The sequence below is a fragment of the Panthera tigris genome, chromosome C2 (genome assembly GCF_018350195.1).
Source record: "Panthera tigris isolate Pti1 chromosome C2, P.tigris_Pti1_mat1.1, whole genome shotgun sequence".
Taxonomy (NCBI): domain Eukaryota; kingdom Metazoa; phylum Chordata; class Mammalia; order Carnivora; family Felidae; genus Panthera; species Panthera tigris.
Genome location: NC_056668.1, coordinates 31,630,644 through 31,647,621, shown reverse-complemented (window position 1 = coordinate 31,647,621; position 16,978 = coordinate 31,630,644). Strand labels below are relative to the sequence as shown.

The 16,978-nt window shown below is 37.6% G+C and overlaps 1 protein-coding gene across 4 annotated transcripts in view; it reads left to right on the top strand.

Moving 5' to 3' along the window:
* The window catches only part of ROBO1 (roundabout guidance receptor 1), a 401,827-nt gene that overhangs the window by 364,372 nt on the left and 20,477 nt on the right, over nt 1-16,978 (top strand). For all 4 annotated transcript variants that reach the window (XM_042956244.1, XM_015540481.2, XM_042956243.1 and 1 more), the window contains 3 exons: nt 1,494-1,601; nt 4,286-4,430; nt 7,585-7,833. In XM_042956244.1, coding sequence (XP_042812178.1) covers nt 1,494-1,601; nt 4,286-4,430; nt 7,585-7,833 — 502 coding nt within the window. The remainder of the gene's footprint in view (nt 1-1,493; nt 1,602-4,285; nt 4,431-7,584; nt 7,834-16,978) is intronic.

Genomic DNA, 16,978 nt, shown 5'->3' with positions numbered 1-16,978 from the left:
ATTGCTTCTATATGGTCATATAAACGAATGGCATTTTTATATCCAACTGAAGAAAAAAAATTAAGCTGGAGCTGGAGAAGTGGTTCAGTTTGTTGGATTTCTCCTACCTCGTGTGGTTACTAAGACTGCTGCACTGTATGGGTTTAGAGCCTACATTTTTTTTTTTTTTTTGGTTGACTTGATTGAAGTCTGTCAGGATAGAACCTAAGGTAAATGTTGTGTTAACTGGTAGCAGCAGAATAGTATTTTATAGCCTGAGGGGGATGTTTCTCTATTATAGTATGTGTGTGCGTTGGAAGAGGTATGTATTTGATTTCTTTGTAGTCCTATAGGCTACTGTTTTAATAGCAATGACTTGCAAAGTTATACCTCTAGGGAAAAAAAGAAATCCTCTAATATGAATAGATCAGGGCAATTTTGCACAGGTGTCCAGGTAAATGACACCTTTTATTGTAGAAAATTAGAGCCACAGGTTTATTTTCTTTAGCCTTGAGTTGTGACCATTTTCTTCAAAAATAAAATGCATGACAGTCAGAGATTACAAAAAGGTAACTTTGAGAAACATTCTGTTTGTTCAAGTTAGTGTTGTATATTTTAACGGTAGAGTCATCCAGCTTTTTTCTAAGTTTAAGAAAAACACTTGATTGGCATAAAAATCCAGTTCGGTAAATATTTGTTAAGACTCTTGTACAAGATCATGACAAAGGCTGACAAAGGTGGAGAAGACAGTTTCTGAAGTCCTGTCATTTACAGTGGGAATTACAGCTATTGTTATATTACTCTTCCTTAGTATATGGCTTTACTGTGGACTTTGGAAGGCTCTGACAGTCCTCTAAACAAATATTTTAGAGCTCTTTTTTATTGTTTATACTGCTTGTAACAGACTTGGTATGTCAACTGTAGTAAAGACCCTGGAATGCAACTAAACTGACAGATTATGACTCAGTACATTCCAGTAGCAAATTTATCATTTGGATTTTTACCTTTGCCTAAGTAAGCAGAAGCATTCCTGTGGCAGATTGAGATACTTTGTTTTCTTATCATGGATATGTTTTTTTTTTATTAGATATAATCTTGCTGACAGGTTTCATGGGGGTTTTTTTATTCTAAATTTTTTAAATGATTTGCAGACATGGTATCTTCCTGATTTCTAAGGGTTAAAATTGTTTTGTTAACATTTTTAAAGTTAAGAAGTGAAGCAATTCTGATTTCTGCCTTAGCTGATTTGAAAATATTTTAAAGAGAAGAAATCGTCCCTCATGATTTGTTCATACCTGTGTTTAGTCTGATTTATATAAAGGAGATGACACAAAGAATCTGTATTTTATAAATCTTAAAGGAAACGTGCCTATCTTTCTTGACTTTTCCTCCTTTAGACTTACATACAACTTAGAAAATGCTCAACGTATTAACTTAAAAGCCTAATTGCTGGTTAATGACTAAGGCATCAAAGAGAAAGTAAGAGTGTTTTTTTTTCCATCTGAAATGTCTAGATTATCGAGCAAATGACACAATTCCTCCAACTATCCCATATAATCAGTCATACGACCAGAATACAGGAGGATCTTACAACAGTTCAGACCGGGGCAGTAGTACATCTGGTAAGTATGGAGAACCAAAGAGAAAGGCAATCTCTCCTTTTAAAAAGATGATATCTTCCAGGATTACAAATTGAATGCTAATCAACTGATATACACATATGGCATGTTTTATCACTATATATAATTTGAAATTTTTCAGGCATCGGTCTTATCGCTGCAATTTGAGAGACAGTCCATTCACTAAACCATTATATGTTACATTTTGTAATGAAGATGAAGGATCTTATTCTCGTCCTTGTTAATGAACTTTTATAAAGCCAAAAGCGTGGACTAGACTTGAAAGGCAGTTGAAACTTCTTTTTTGCCCTTGGCCGAGATAAAACTAAACGCATTGGACATATAGTTAATCTGCTAAATTTGTTACCATTTGAAACAGGCTATAAAGCACATAAAATCCAAGTACACTTGAGCACATTCACGAGTCTAAGAGACAATAGCATGAGATCTAGGGACAATAGGAACCTGCCTCAGTTTATAATCTCTCCACTATCCCTCAGTTCTTGCTCCAAAGCCTCGTAAAGCGATCTCCCAACTGAAGTGTGTTAAGTGCCTTGGAAGCCACAACGCAGCCCTTCCCTGTGGTCTTCGTGCTGTTGCAGCTGCTTGCCAGCTGTTTGCCTGATAGGGATTGCAGATGGGAATCTGCTGGTACTTAAGTCCTGTTTTTCTAATTAAAGGTGGCTCATTAATAGAACTAACATGTGGCAAGTCACACCATGATGAGAACAAAACCAACTGATCTTGACTCGTATGTTTCTCCAGGAGAGGGTAGAAATATCACCTCCCAATACCCAGATTGAAGTTGATGCTAGATGCTTTTAGCCAGTGTCTCTTCTCTTCTTGTGAAATGAATATGACCTTTGCATTTTATCATTTTCCCTTGACTAAGGCATGCCGATATGACACCTTTAAGCCTGCATTTTGTCACTGATTGAAACTATTCCTATTTGAATTAAAGGAGCGTAGAAATACCTCTTTCCCTTTTTTAGAGCTACTCTTATTCTACTATGTGTTGTTTGATTTTTTTTTTTTTTTAACAAATAAAATCTCACTAAGGATTTTTGCTTTAAGGAAATAAACCCCGAATTAACAGGAACTGTTTTAAGGATCTACTCTTGGGAAAACCATAGAAAATATTTTAATATTTGATATTTCATGCCATTTCATTTTTGAATTCTTAGCCACTTAAAGAGAAAATCATATCTTAATGGGGGAAAAACATGACTCTATATTATTAATTTTAAATTGACTTTCTCCATATTTCAGCTTAGAGCTTAGATATCTAGATCCTGGTTTTCTGCTGCTATTTATTATTCACTGTATTCTGTGAATATTTGGTAAAAAATACAAAGATGTATAACTTAGTGTTAATTAGGGAAAAGAATGAAGCAAGCAAGTGACGTGTAGGAAAAATTTGTAATTTTAGGCATCTTAGGACAGACGGACTAGCTAGAGTAGATGTTCGCCAAGAAATCAAGAGGAAGGCACTGGTTATGGTCAAGTCCATGATGACTGGACGATCATTCTGATACAGCTGAGTGGAGGAAGAGAGAATGGTCACAGACATGCAGAGGCCTGGCAGTCATATTTTATCAATAACAGCCAGTCCCTTGGCCCACACTTGGTACAATAACATACCCGTTCAAGAAATTCTGGCTTAACAAACATCAGTCATTGGACTGAAAATCCCCAAGAGACTTGAAAGAAATAAGGGTCATTGAATATACTAAAACCTGTTTCATGCACCATGTAACTTGGAAATCTTTCAGAGAGGTTAAAACTAAAAAGAACAATAAAACTCACTGATTTTGGGGATCTTGTGAGAAAACAATTATAGGCTCATCATCTATAATTTCCATAAGCATCTAAAATGTATCATACTGGAGGAGGAAGATAAAGATTATTTTATCCCCAAGTATCTTTTGACCCAAAACTATTTTAAAATGAGTACTCTAAAATGTACGTTTACCTGTGTTTAAAGAATATGCCAAATCTAAAATCAGAACACTGGGCACTTGAATAATTGGGCTATTTCAAACTACTGTAAATGTTCGAGCAACATCATTTTACTCTAAGCCACAATTTTATAGAAAGTGTGGCTAAAAACACTTCTATCCTTTTTAAAAATCACTTCTCTGCTGCTTTTGTTGTTAGTTATATTAGTTCTCCCAGCAATAATTTCCATCTGTACCTGCCTTTCTGACGAAAACTAGTAATTTCATTGTGCATAAAACATTTCAATGGACAAGTACAAATTATATATATTCAGTGATTTAATGCAACAGTGGAACTCTAATAGATCGTATCTGTATCATATTGTATTTTAGGTTCCAGCAATTAAATAATAGAAAGGCACTTCAGAAAATATGTCTACAGCTCATTTGTTTTAGGTGATAATCCATAATGCAATTAATTGCTGTAAGAAGATCACTATTAACGATATGACTTGTAAAATTCATTTACGGCTTTATTGCTTTTTCGCTATTTATTTTGCAGTTAAACTTGGCAATCCTTTGCATGTTCTGTTGTACAAAGTTCTATTAAGATGAATGAAGAAAAGCATATTTATCTGCTCATATATATATGAATTATAAGATCATATTTACAGGAAATAATTCACCTGTGGGTAAGAGAAAAATCTTCAAGGCCAGAAATAAAAGACTTGGGTTTTCTTTCTTTTCAAGGGAGTCAAGGGCACAAGAAAGGGGCACGGACACCCAAAGTTCCAAAACAGGGCGGCATGAACTGGGCAGACCTGCTTCCTCCTCCCCCAGCACATCCTCCACCTCACAGCAATAGTGAAGAGTACAGCATTTCTGTAGATGAAAGGTAAGAAGAATTTCAGAACAGATGTACATGGAATAGTCTCGCTCCTTAAACCCATAGTGAGTAATTATTAAACTAGATCACCAAGGGAAGACATCCCTAAGGTCCAGGAACATTTGTCTTGGAGAAAACAATGCTACTATATCAGCAGGGCTTGGAAAACATCCTCAGTGCTGCCAAAAAAAAAAAAAAAAAGAAAAAGAAAAGAAAAGAAAAAGGAATCTGTGCCCTAGAAGCTTCTTTTGGAACTAAGAATTACGAGTCATGAACATACACACACATACAATTTGCATATATATTTTACGTTATAGAGATATAACTGACATATATAATCATGAATGTATAAACATATAGAAGATCACATACATATATATCATGATATACACCGTCATGATTTTGTCATTTTTAAATATCAAAATTTCCATTGCATATTCTTGAATTTTCATAAAATAAATGTGTACTGCAGCTAAGGTATCCTGAAAAATTTTGTTCGTTCTTAGATATTATCACATTATGCTGAACACTGTGGGAATTTAAACTTCCTGAATTGTCTCTCACAAGGTTTTAACAAGTGTAAATAATCACAGGACAGTGATGAGGAAGTTAATGTGCTTTGCTCTCACTGCAGATTCTGTAGAACTGGACATCATTCCTCTCAAAAAAGCAAAGCTGGTGCCTCATTTGTATAGTCAATGGAGGAGGACTCACGTGACATAGATAATTAACAAAAAAAATATGAAATCTACCTGAAACTACTGTATTTTTAGTGATTCCTGTGAACATAAAGATACTGTTCTTTCATTCTCCACAAAAAAGTAGTGTTACTCCTCCCTGTATGCCAAGAAACAAAGCCTCTGTACCTTTCTTTTTCCAGTCATTTAATTAGCAAATACTGAGCCATTACTCCTAGGGGAAATACAGGGATAGGTTCCTGCAAGTCCCTGGCCATGCATTTTTGTCATCTGATCCATACATAATCTTGTTTTATGTGTGTTTTTGTTTCAAGACACCTTATGTAATATGTATCATTGATTCATTTACATGGAACTCCCAGCCAATAGTGCTATAGGTCCTGCCTGGGTAAAGCTTATCTAATGTACATATTTTCTCTGTTAGGGCACGTCATAGCCTTTTGCACTTAGGGGCACTAGATCACAGAGGCTACTTTAAACAGGTAAATTATCAATATAGAGCAAAAAGTTGAGAATAATGTGGCACTATATAGACTGTAGAAAGGATACTTGTTACAGTATGAAAGCTGAAACAAGAAGGTAGAGTGACTCAGATTTTTCACCATAAGTATTGACTTTGGGGTTACAAATAAATTTTAGCAAGTAGGTGAATTTGCAAGTATGGAATCTACAAAAAAAATGAGGATTGACTATTTTTATAAAAATTCATTTTCTGGGCTATATTAACAACATGTATTGCTATTTTAATCCACCATATAATGGACTAAAATGAAATAAGTGGATATAGTTTTTTAAAAGCCTGTAAGATGAAATGGTGCCCCAAAGGGAGAGACTGATCGTATGTGGGAAGAATGGAGGTTTCCTGATCTGCTGGCTTTGTTCTTGACTTGGACAAATGATACAGTTCTCAATCAAGAGAAGGGGTTTTATGGACATTGGGACCACACAGAGATGTGGTCTCCTGGAGGACAAAGATGAAACAATGGGAGGGAGGAAGAGGAAGCTGGGAAGGCAGGTGTAAGCCAGATTACAGGTACTGGAATGTCTTGTTTGGGTATTAGTATTTTTCTCTCTAGTCAATTAGAGAGCCATTTATTACTATGCAGCAAATGAATGATCTGAGAGTGATGTGTATTATAATAAAGTAATTTTGGAAGCAATGTGAGGACTCAGAAGGATAGAGCAACTGGGGACAAGGAGATCGATTAAAAGGTTATTGCAGTAGCACATACAACAGATTTTAGAAACGTAATCGATTCTGGAGATTTTTAGAGATGAAACAGAGATGAACTAGGGAACAGTTCGAGGTAGAAGAGAGAGAGAGGAATAAGTCAAGATGAGTACAAGATTTTTAGTTTCGAGAAGTGAACAAATTGCTGTTACTTGTTGAGACAGGAAACATAGAAATGATGTCAAAGGGAGGTAGTGGGATTGGTAAAATAAAGGAAGATACAAAGAAATCATGTTATGGGAGCATCATGTTTCCTGAGTTCAGGTGAACAAGGCAGGTGGTGGAGAATGAATGAAAGAGAGGGGTAACATCAACACAGTTTATATAATGCAGTAAATTACTGCCATCCGAATCAATAACCATTTGCCCTGGGGTTGGAGAAAAGAGAAAGACATGTTTCCCAGATCCATCTAGAGTTTCCACACAGCTCTAGCAGAGGAGTAGTGGGGCATTTTATTGTTTATTGACTATTTTATTTATTGTGTTTTTTATTCAATATCCTAAATGCAAGCCAACTACTCCATTTTGTGCTCAACTGAAGCAATAGTGATCTATCATAATTTCAGAGAAAAGGTGGATTTTCAGGAAAGGATTTTTCAAGCGTAATTTTTCTCAGAGGTTAACCTATCATCTCTGGGTCATCTGTAGGACCACCCCCTGAGTCTTTTAGAGATCATGTTGAAGTGGGAGCATAGAATAAGTAAACATTTAAGAAGTACCAAGTTTAACTGCATTAAAGAGATTTCTTTATTGCATGACTTCTCAGAGCCTATAATATGCTAATGCAAATTGTAATCACTCAGAGAAAAATATTATATGTAGCATTTGCAAACCTTTATGATAGCGAGCTATTTTTTTTGTGTTTATTTATTTTTGAAAGAGAGAGACAGAGCACGAGTGGGGAAGGGGCAGAGAGAGAGAGAGAGAGGAAGACACAGAATCCAAAGCCGACTTCAGGCTCTGAGCTGACAGCACAGAGCCCGATGCTGGGCTCAAACCCATGAGCTGCGAGATCATGACCCAAGCTGAAGTCCAGTGCTCAACCGACTGAGCCACCCAGGTGCCCCGTGAACTGTTTTTTTTTTTTTTTTTTTTACAATATTCCCTTAACATGGCTCACAACATTCAGATTAAAAAAAATTTTTTTTGAAGCTGACCATTCCACTAACTATACAAATAATTCCTTTGAATAGCCTGCAGTAAATCCAGCTGTGCTTATGATTTGTTTTTTTAGTTATGACCAAGAAATGCCATGTCCCGTGCCACCAGCCAGGATGTATTTGCAACAGGACGAACTGGAAGAGGAGGAAGATGAACGAGGCCCCACCCCCCCTGTACGGGGAGCAGCTTCTTCTCCAGCTGCTGTGTCTTACAGCCATCAGTCCACTGCGACACTGACCCCGTCTCCACAAGAAGAACTCCAGCCCATGTTACAGGATTGCCCGGAGGAGATTGGCCACATGCAGCACCAACCCGATAGGAGGTACATTGTCACTAGCCTTTTGCTGACAAATCAGATAATTTCCACTCTGAAGTGGCATTTGGAGAACGCTATCATATGGAGTAATTTTCATGTCACATAGCCTTTTTCCCAGTACCGTCATGCAGTAAGCCCCAGTAATTAACATATCAAGTAGTAGTGTTGACCAGAACATTAGATTAATTGATCCCAGTGAACTTGCAACCATAAAATAATGTGCGTTACTACTCACCCACTTATGATAATTGCATTCGTAATTCGTAAGCACATGGAGAGCATGTGGTGTGTGTATGTGTGTGTGTGTGTGTGTGTGTGTGTATATATGGCTTGCTACTCTTACAGCATTTTATTGATGATGCCTGTTTTTGCATTTTAGTTTTCCTTATGCATGGGTAAGTCACTGCTTTGGACTGTGGAAAGATTTTCTCTTGTCTTTTTAAGTTAAGTCTGCATAGTGATTTGTTACCTCCTCGCTGTAATGTTGCAAAAGGAGTTTGGTATATTCATTTTGCTTTGATCTTAGATACCCTTATTTTGGTTGAAATATTAGGTTGGAATCCTTTTGTCCGGTTTACTAAATTGTGTGTGTGTGTGTGTGTGTGTGTGTGTGTGTGTGTGTGCATGTGTGCGTGTGTGTGTGTGTGTGTGTTGGATTTTTTTTAACCAAAATTTAGCATTGCCAACCAATACATTTTTGTTATACACAAATAAATACTTCACTTGCCATTTCTACCACGTAAAAGCTATTACCGCATCATGTTAGCTCCTCTCATTATTGATGATTTTGTTTGTACTATTTCATTACCCTTGAGACATTATATTTCACACACATATATATTTGTGTATATATATATTCACAAAACTTTCTGTATTCCTAATATCATTCGAAACTGAGTATGTTATTTGCCTCAGAAGATCATCCTTCATTTGCTTGAATAAATAATGCATTCTGATTTATACTGCTTGAATTCTGTAGATTAAAATAGAATTTGCAATGTTTATTAATTATTCTATCAGTAAGATGTTCTTACCAAATTCAAATCATATACTCTCTAAAATAAAGGAGGTAGTTAAGCCTTCTTCTGTGTCACAAGGGGGGATTTGGATTGCCATACATTTGCCTTTAATAGTGTTAACCCTTGAAACCTCATGGAGAATGAGAACAAATAAGACGTCTTTTTCCCTATTAAGGTCACAGACCATCTCCACTGCTTTTATTTGAAGCACATGAGAGGCTCATGGAGGCTCTGAGTCCTGAAATCTCTCAGCATCCTCCTTACATTCTCTCAGATCACCTGTTTCCCCACCATTCTCTTCTGTGTTGTAAGTGACACACAGTAGCTTCTTCCCAGTAAACTCCTTCTCTCGTGTTCATGTTATCCTCTCCACCTTCCTCAAATCAATCACAATCAGTTCACCTTTTATCTACCCTGATTTTCCAGCTTCTTCCTCTTCCGTGGGTTCTTCTTTCTCTTCACTGTTAATCCTACTGCTTTTCAATGTTCCCCTTTCTTAGCCTCCTATTCTAGTTATCTGCTCCCCTTCTCCTACTCCATAGGGCTGTTTAATGAACTCTGCCTCACACTTCAGCCCACTGCATTCTGACTCCTACCATTTTGCTTCTGTTAGTCTACAGAAAGTAACCTACTAATGGTCAGTCTAAAGACTTGTCCATATTTGGGGCACCTAGGTGGCTCAGTTGATTAAGCGTCCGACTCTTGATTTCGACTCTGGTCATGGTCTCACAGTTCTTGGGATCGAGCCCTGTATCAGGCTCTGTGCTGACAGTGCCGAATATGCTTGGGATTTTCTCTCTCCCTCTCTCTCTTCCCCTCCCTCCCCCTCTCTTTCAATAAATAAATAAATAAATAAATACTCTTTTGTTTTAAAGACTTGTCCATCTTTATCATGCATAAGTTTTCTGCAGTGTTGGCAAATTTATAAGTTTTTGTGGGACTCAGATGAGATAATATATGTAAAGAATCTGAAGATAATAGTTTCCTACTGTCCTCACCTTTATGCCATCACCCCATTACTTGGCTCAATTATTACTTATATTCTGACGGCTTTCAAATTTATTTAGCCAGACCACCCTTTTTCCTGAGCACCACAATGGTATTTTCACTTGGACATCTCACACTACACATGTCCCAAACCAAATTCTTTGTCTTTGCACTTGACCTTTCAAACTTGGTCCATTTCCTCCTTTGTTGGCTATCTTGTTTAGCATCATTAATCCTTATTTATTTGACTCACATATTAAAAATAAAGTAGTTGGGGCGCCTGGGTGGCTCAGTCGGTTGGGCGTCCGACTTTGGCTCAGGTCATGATCTCACAGTCCATGGGTTCGAGCCCTGCGTCGGGCTCTGTGCTGACAGCTCAGAGCCTGGAGCCTGCTTTGGATTCTGTGTCTCCCTCTCTCTCTGCCCCTCCCCTGCTCATGCTCTGTCTCAAAAATAAATAAAAACATTAAAAAAATTAAAAATAAATAAAAATAAAAAATAAAAATAGTCAAAAATCACAAAAAAATGTGTCATTTTTAGATCAGCTGAATTATCCTGTTGTTTACTTTCTTCTCCTATCTTTCTACCATTCCCTAAATTAAATCATTCACAACCCCTTCATTTCTGACTTCAAAATATCTTTTGTTGTTTTTGTTTCCATTCCTATAGCTACTAAGGCAAGCCCACCATCCCTATCCCTTGAAGTTCTGCCATATTCTTGAACTGATCTGCACTTTTCTTCTGTCTCCCCTTTTCTGTTCACCCTCCAAGTTATCTTTCTTTACACACCACAAGTCTGGTAATGTGCCCCTGCATTCAGAGTCAGGTCTTGCTGTTTCAGCCCAGTGGTCAAAGCCTTCCTCAGTCCTTTCCCCTTTACTTACCTCCTCCCTCCCAGTCTCCATACACCCTCTTTTCTAATTACTTTGTTTGAAATTCCTTGAATTTGCCTTAAATTAACCAACATCTGGTCAGAATTGCCACTTCCTGGCCCAGAAAGGGCTGCTCTAGAGCTGGCAGGAGAGGCAGACCACTCTTGCCTCTCATGGCCGTCACCAAAATTTGTAGTGTCCTCACTAGGCACACATGTGTTAGCACATGCTGTTTCTTTGATTGCCTGGGCAAGCACTTCTCATCCTTCCAGACCCTGTTAAAATGCATCCCATCTGTAAGACTTTCATCTGGCTGCCTGGCAAAAATCAACCGATTCTTTTCTTTTCTCCTCACAATGGTCTTTTCACAGCTCTGCTACCATGCTGATCAGTTTTCATGTTGCATTACGGTTTGCTATTGGTACGTCTGTTTTGCTATTTAAATTAAAAACTCTCTGAGGGCAGAGCTCATGCCTCACTCGTGTCATTGAGATTCTACAAAGCTTACCTCGCTAAGTGCTTGATGAAAGGAGTCTGATACCACAGGACAACTAGAGTTGACTTACCCCCTGCTGCTTTAGGGGGATGAACACTTACACGAATTCAAAATGAACATGCATAATTGGCAAATGTATTGGTTACCTGCACTTAAAATCCTATTTAATTATTTCCAGCCTTTTTTAAATGATGATTTTTGGTCTATGAAGGTATTAAGAATTTTGTTTTCGGGGCACCTAGGTGGCTCGGTCGGTTAAGCGTCCGACTTCGGCTCAGGTCATGATCTCGCGGTTCGTGAGTTCAAGCCCCGCGTCGGGCTCTGTGCTGACAGCTCAGAGCCTGGAGCCTGTTTCAGATTCTGTGTCTCCCTCTCTCTCTGCCCCTCCCCTGTTCATGCTCTGTCTCTCTCTGTCTCAAAAATAAATAAACGTTAAAAAAAAAATTAAAAAAAAAAAAAGAATTTTGTTTTCAAGATTGTGGCTGGAAATAACCCTGGGCAGTAATAAGAAGTAGGTGTGGCCCATTAAAGGACAGTCACAAAAAACTACAATTGCTCTTTTATCACGCAGTTATATTCTACATGTTTACTATAGAAATATCTGATAATACAGATAAACAAAATGAGAATGCAAAAGTACCAATGATGGGTGTCGTCAGAAATAGTCACTGTTAAGACTTCAGTAAAGATCTTTGCAGTTTCTCATCTCTGTATATACTTACCTTGCTTTGAATTTGTGACGTGCCCATGTTATTTTATAAGCCTCTCTTCAATGAATGGTGTATTTTTCCACATCAATACCTTTTTATTTAGATATTCATATTAAACAAAAGCATACTGTGATTTACTTAAACAATTCCTTAACATTGGAATTTAAGTTACGTCTACATTTTTGATACAGTGCTGTAATTCTCATCTCTAGTTAAGTCTTTGAGTAACACCTCCTCTCAAACCCTTGACCTATTCAGATGCCTGCCCCATCAGCGGATGGCTTCTGTTTCTCATCATCCTGCCACCCCCCTAATGACGTACTCATTAAAGATAGATAGCTATTTCTCTACAGATTTCACTCTGAGCATCAGACCCTTATATCCAAGTACTCGTTCCTATAGATTTCAGCTGCTTAAATATCACTGAGAACAATACACATATCTCCAGCCATAAAGGCACTTTCCTACCTCCGACAGCCATTTTCTCTCGCCTGTATTACTCTAATGGTCCATAAGTGGTCTTGTTGCCTTTAGCCTTGCCCCTTCTTCAATCTAATCTTCCTGCTGCAGACTGTGCAGAGGCATTTTTCCTAAAATGCAGCACTGATCAAGTCTCTCCATTGCTTAAAATCTCTCAATGGCTTCCCATTTCCCTTAGAATAAAGGCAAGATTCCTTAATGTAGCAATCAAAGCCCTTTGTGATCTGACCCCTGCATGCCTTCCCATCCTTATTCATCACCACTCACCTCTTCTCTGTTCATGGTGCCTTCACTCTAAGTTTCTTCTAGTTCCTGGAATGATCAGTGTTCTCACCCACCTTGAGGTCTTTCCACATGCCATCCTGTTTTCCGGGAACACCATTATCCTCACTCTTTTTTGGAACTAACACTTATGTATCTTTTAGATCCAAGATTAAATGGTAGAGGCTCTCCACAGAATCTTTTTCTGATGTCCCAACTCTGAGATAGGAGCCTATTCTATGTGTTTCCACAACACCTTAGACATCCTCTGTTTGTGGATACCTTATTATCATTGCACACTTAATTAATTGTTTGTCTCCTTTACTGGATTAGAAGCCCCTTCAGGTGAAGAACAAATCTACTTATTTAGCAGAATTTCTAACATGATGCTTGACTTCTGCTTTCTATTGCCACCTAACAAACTACTCTAAAATTTAGTTACCTAAAACAACCATTTTATTTTCCTCACAATTCCATGAATCAGGAATTCAAAAAGGATTCACCCGGGCAATTCATCTCTAATCCACATGGCATCATTTGGTCTGTTGAGGCTGGAAGATTTACTTTGAGATCAGTTTTTTTACTCATGTGTCTGATATCTCAATACCCTGTGGCTTCTCTCTGTCTCTACCTCAGGTCTCATCTGTTACGGTCTCTTCAATCATAGACCAGGCTTCTTGTAACATGGGGATCTCAGGGTTGCGGCACTTCTTACATGACAGCAGGCTTCCAGGAAGGGAGGAAGAGGAAGTTTCCAGGCCAGTTAAAAGCCACACTCAGAACTGACACAGTTCCCTTTTGCTGTATTCCATTGGTCAAAGTGGTCACAGGGTCCACCTGGATTCAGGAGTATAGAACTAAGTTCCCTCTCTGGATGGGGGAGTGGCAAGTTCTCATCCAGAAGAGCATTTGGAATGGGAGATATTGTCATGGGCATCATTGCAAAATACACTCTGCTGTGGCCTGATATATAGTTGGCTCTATTAAGTATGTATGCCTTAAAATCATATCCATTTATGACTCGAGTATAAAGCATTCCCCAGGCTTTTTTTGCTTGTGATTCCTTTGGTCTCTGAACCTAGCAGTCCTCACTGTAATAGGGGCAGAGTGAATATTTAAAGAATGAATTCATTTTTTACTGTTATGTTTATTGATTAGGGGCATAAATAAACAGTATGATGTACATTAATAAGAAATTACTGAACTAAAACCATTATATCACTGCAACATTTAATTAAACATTTCAGACTGGCTTTAATATGGATATTGCCATTCTGGCATTCTAATGAGCTTGTAGATATGCTCTTCTTGTCTAATACTAGGTAAACTAGGTGACCAACATAATAGTAATCTTTCTTCTCCCTTTTCAGACAGTAACTATGAAAATCATATAATTAAACTTATTTGTGTATACTGTTTCAAAAAGTGGTCCTACTGAGTTTACTGTAGTCGATATTTAGCAAAAAAATTCTCAAGTAGAAAAGTAATTTTCAGGTATGGGCTAAGAGATTTACCAATGTATTAATATAGACAAACCGGATATGATACATTTGGAAAGAAAAGACAGTAAAAAGGCAAAGGAGAATTAAGTATCTTGTCTATTTACTAACTGGGTAGTGGTTAATTCTACAGAGTATTGAAGCTACAACAGTTTTAGAGAAAAGCTCAAAAGTATACATTTCCCCCTTTGTCTTTTGCCTGGTAAATTGTATGTGGTGAACTATATAAACACCTGCTTTCATAAATTAATGGCATTGTTTCCTGTCTTCTCTCGAACATGTTTATGAAGACATCATTTTTGCAGGAGCCTAGAGTATTGTGATTTGCAGTCATATACTCGTACATTATTTCAGAAGATGTTGAAACCCCTCAGGGAGAAAAATCTAGAGGGTTGAGGTTCATTTGTGGCAAGTCCCACTTGAGTGTGGCATCTTGAAATAGCTTTTTGTTTTCAAATAGAATATATTGCATATTTCAAACTGTACATGTTTATCACACATTCCCTGGGCTTGCCTTATTTACAGATGGTTTGAATAAATTTTTCTCTCTTTCCTCAGCATTTGCACAGGGATAGTAGTTAAAAGCCAGGCCTTGTTTAACATGGAGCTGCTTTTGCTGTACAAATGTGAATTATCCAAATACAACAATGCTGGCTTCCTTTCATAGTGAAATTGGCTGTTCTACATCCCTTTATTGATGGTCAGAATAGTCCCCTTTGTGCTAGAAAGTCTTACATGTCTTTAAAAAAAGAAGTTTCTTGTGGTATTTTGGATGTGCATGCTGACAAAGACTGTAAATTGACTTTTAAGTATGGTATTTTATTGCAGTCCAAATTAAACAAAGATTTTCCTCTTATGTGTACAACACAGTCCATACTGAAACAATTATCCATTTTAATCTCTTAAATAATTTCAGCTTTGGCATATTCTCCATATTTCTTTTATTGCCACATGCAGATGCATTAGAAACCACCCAGAAAAAAAAATAGCACATTAAAGAACTGTGTATGTATGTACATATATATGTGTGTGTGTAAATTATTATGTTACATATCATATGTATGTATATGTATATATGTGTATATGTGTATATATGTGTATATGTATGTAATAACATCATTCCTAGAAGGAAGGTGTTAACCTGAGAAGTGAAATGTGGGATTAAATTCTATATTTGATACGTACTAGTAGTGGGAATTTGGGCAAGGTCTTTAATTTTTCTGAATTTCAGTACCTCATCTGTAAAATGATAATAAAAGCAGTTCCGTGGAAAGCTATTGTAAGAATCAAATGAGTTGGGGCACCTGGGTGGGTCAGTCGGTTAAGAACCTGACTCTTGATTTCAGCTCAGGTCAGGATCTCACTGTTTGTGAATTTGAGGTCCGCATCAAATTCTGTGCTGACAGAATGGAGCCTGCTTGGGATTCTCTCTGTCTGTCTATCTGTCTCTCTCCCCACTTGCCCCCCCCACCGCCTCTCCCCTGCTCTCTCTCTCTTTCTCTCTCTTTCTCAAAATAGATAATAAACATTTTTTAAAAAGAATCAAATGAGTTAGTATTATAAAATATACTTAGTTACAAAATAAGTGCTCAATAAATTAGTTATAGTATTTTAATGATCATTTATTTTTAATGCTCTCTATTTGTGTTAACACAACGTGTTGATTGAAGTGTCTCAATTCAGTGAATTAAAAAGCACAAAACATTTTTCTTTGAGCCTCTGCCATCTCACCCTCAAAACTGTGCTTTATTGAACTTCCTTTATTTCACTATAGTAGGTCCCTTAGATTTTGACCAGATCCTCTATGACTTTGTTTGTTTGCTTTTTTTTTAATTTATTTAAGGCCCAATCCTATTTTTTTTTAATTTTTACTCCAGTATAGGTAACACACAGTGTTATATTAGTTTCAGGTGTACAATATAGGGGTACAGCAGTTCTTTACATTACTCAGCACTCATCACCTATGAGTGCCCTCCTTAATCCCCATCACCTATTTCACCAATCCCCCACCCACCTCCCCTTTGCTAACCATCTGTTTGCTCACCGTCTGTTAAGAGCCTGTTTTTTGGTTTGAATCTTTTTTTTCCTTTAGTCATTTTTTTTGTTTCTTTTTTTTTCTTAAATTCCAATTCTGTTCATTTTACAACTATAATCGCGCACTCCCAGACATCCTTTGCAGATAGTATCTGTCTGTGGTTATGGTGGCATGGAGTGACAGGGCATTCCCTGCTTTTAACCACTTTCATCCTCCTCCCTCTTCGGGATCCATTCTCCTACAGGTAAGGCAAGGAAGAGGGAACTTAAAAAAGGACAAGGTAGTTGAAGATCCAGTCTTCTCCTTGGTTAGCCCCGATGAGTATTTTATGTCATCTGGCTTGTGAGTATTATAAGAATGGTGAGGGAAATGGGCTTCCTCCCTGATGAAGGACTCAATCCTGGGCAGCATCTCTAGGCATTTGTAGTCCTTGAACAATTCAGCCGCATCTTTAGGTGGATTACCAGCCAGTGAAATTCATGCTGTGTCTTTCCTAGCCTCCCGAACTGTGGAGGTGACCAGATGGCACTCGATCCTCATCTTACACTCCTCTAGTGCTTATGCTCAGGTTGGCAGACTGGTGTGGAATCTATCCTCCTTACTTCTCAAAGGCACAGGATTTGAAAAAGTATTCTTATGACCCTTCCAAATGACATTGTCCCTTACGTCATCTCTTTTACCTTGCTTAGAGAGCATTGGGACTGTTGAGTAAGACACTGACTAAGCAGTCGTTCAACTGGAAATCACTAATGTCTTCCTTTTTGTCAGACACTTTTCTAAATTAGGAGTTAA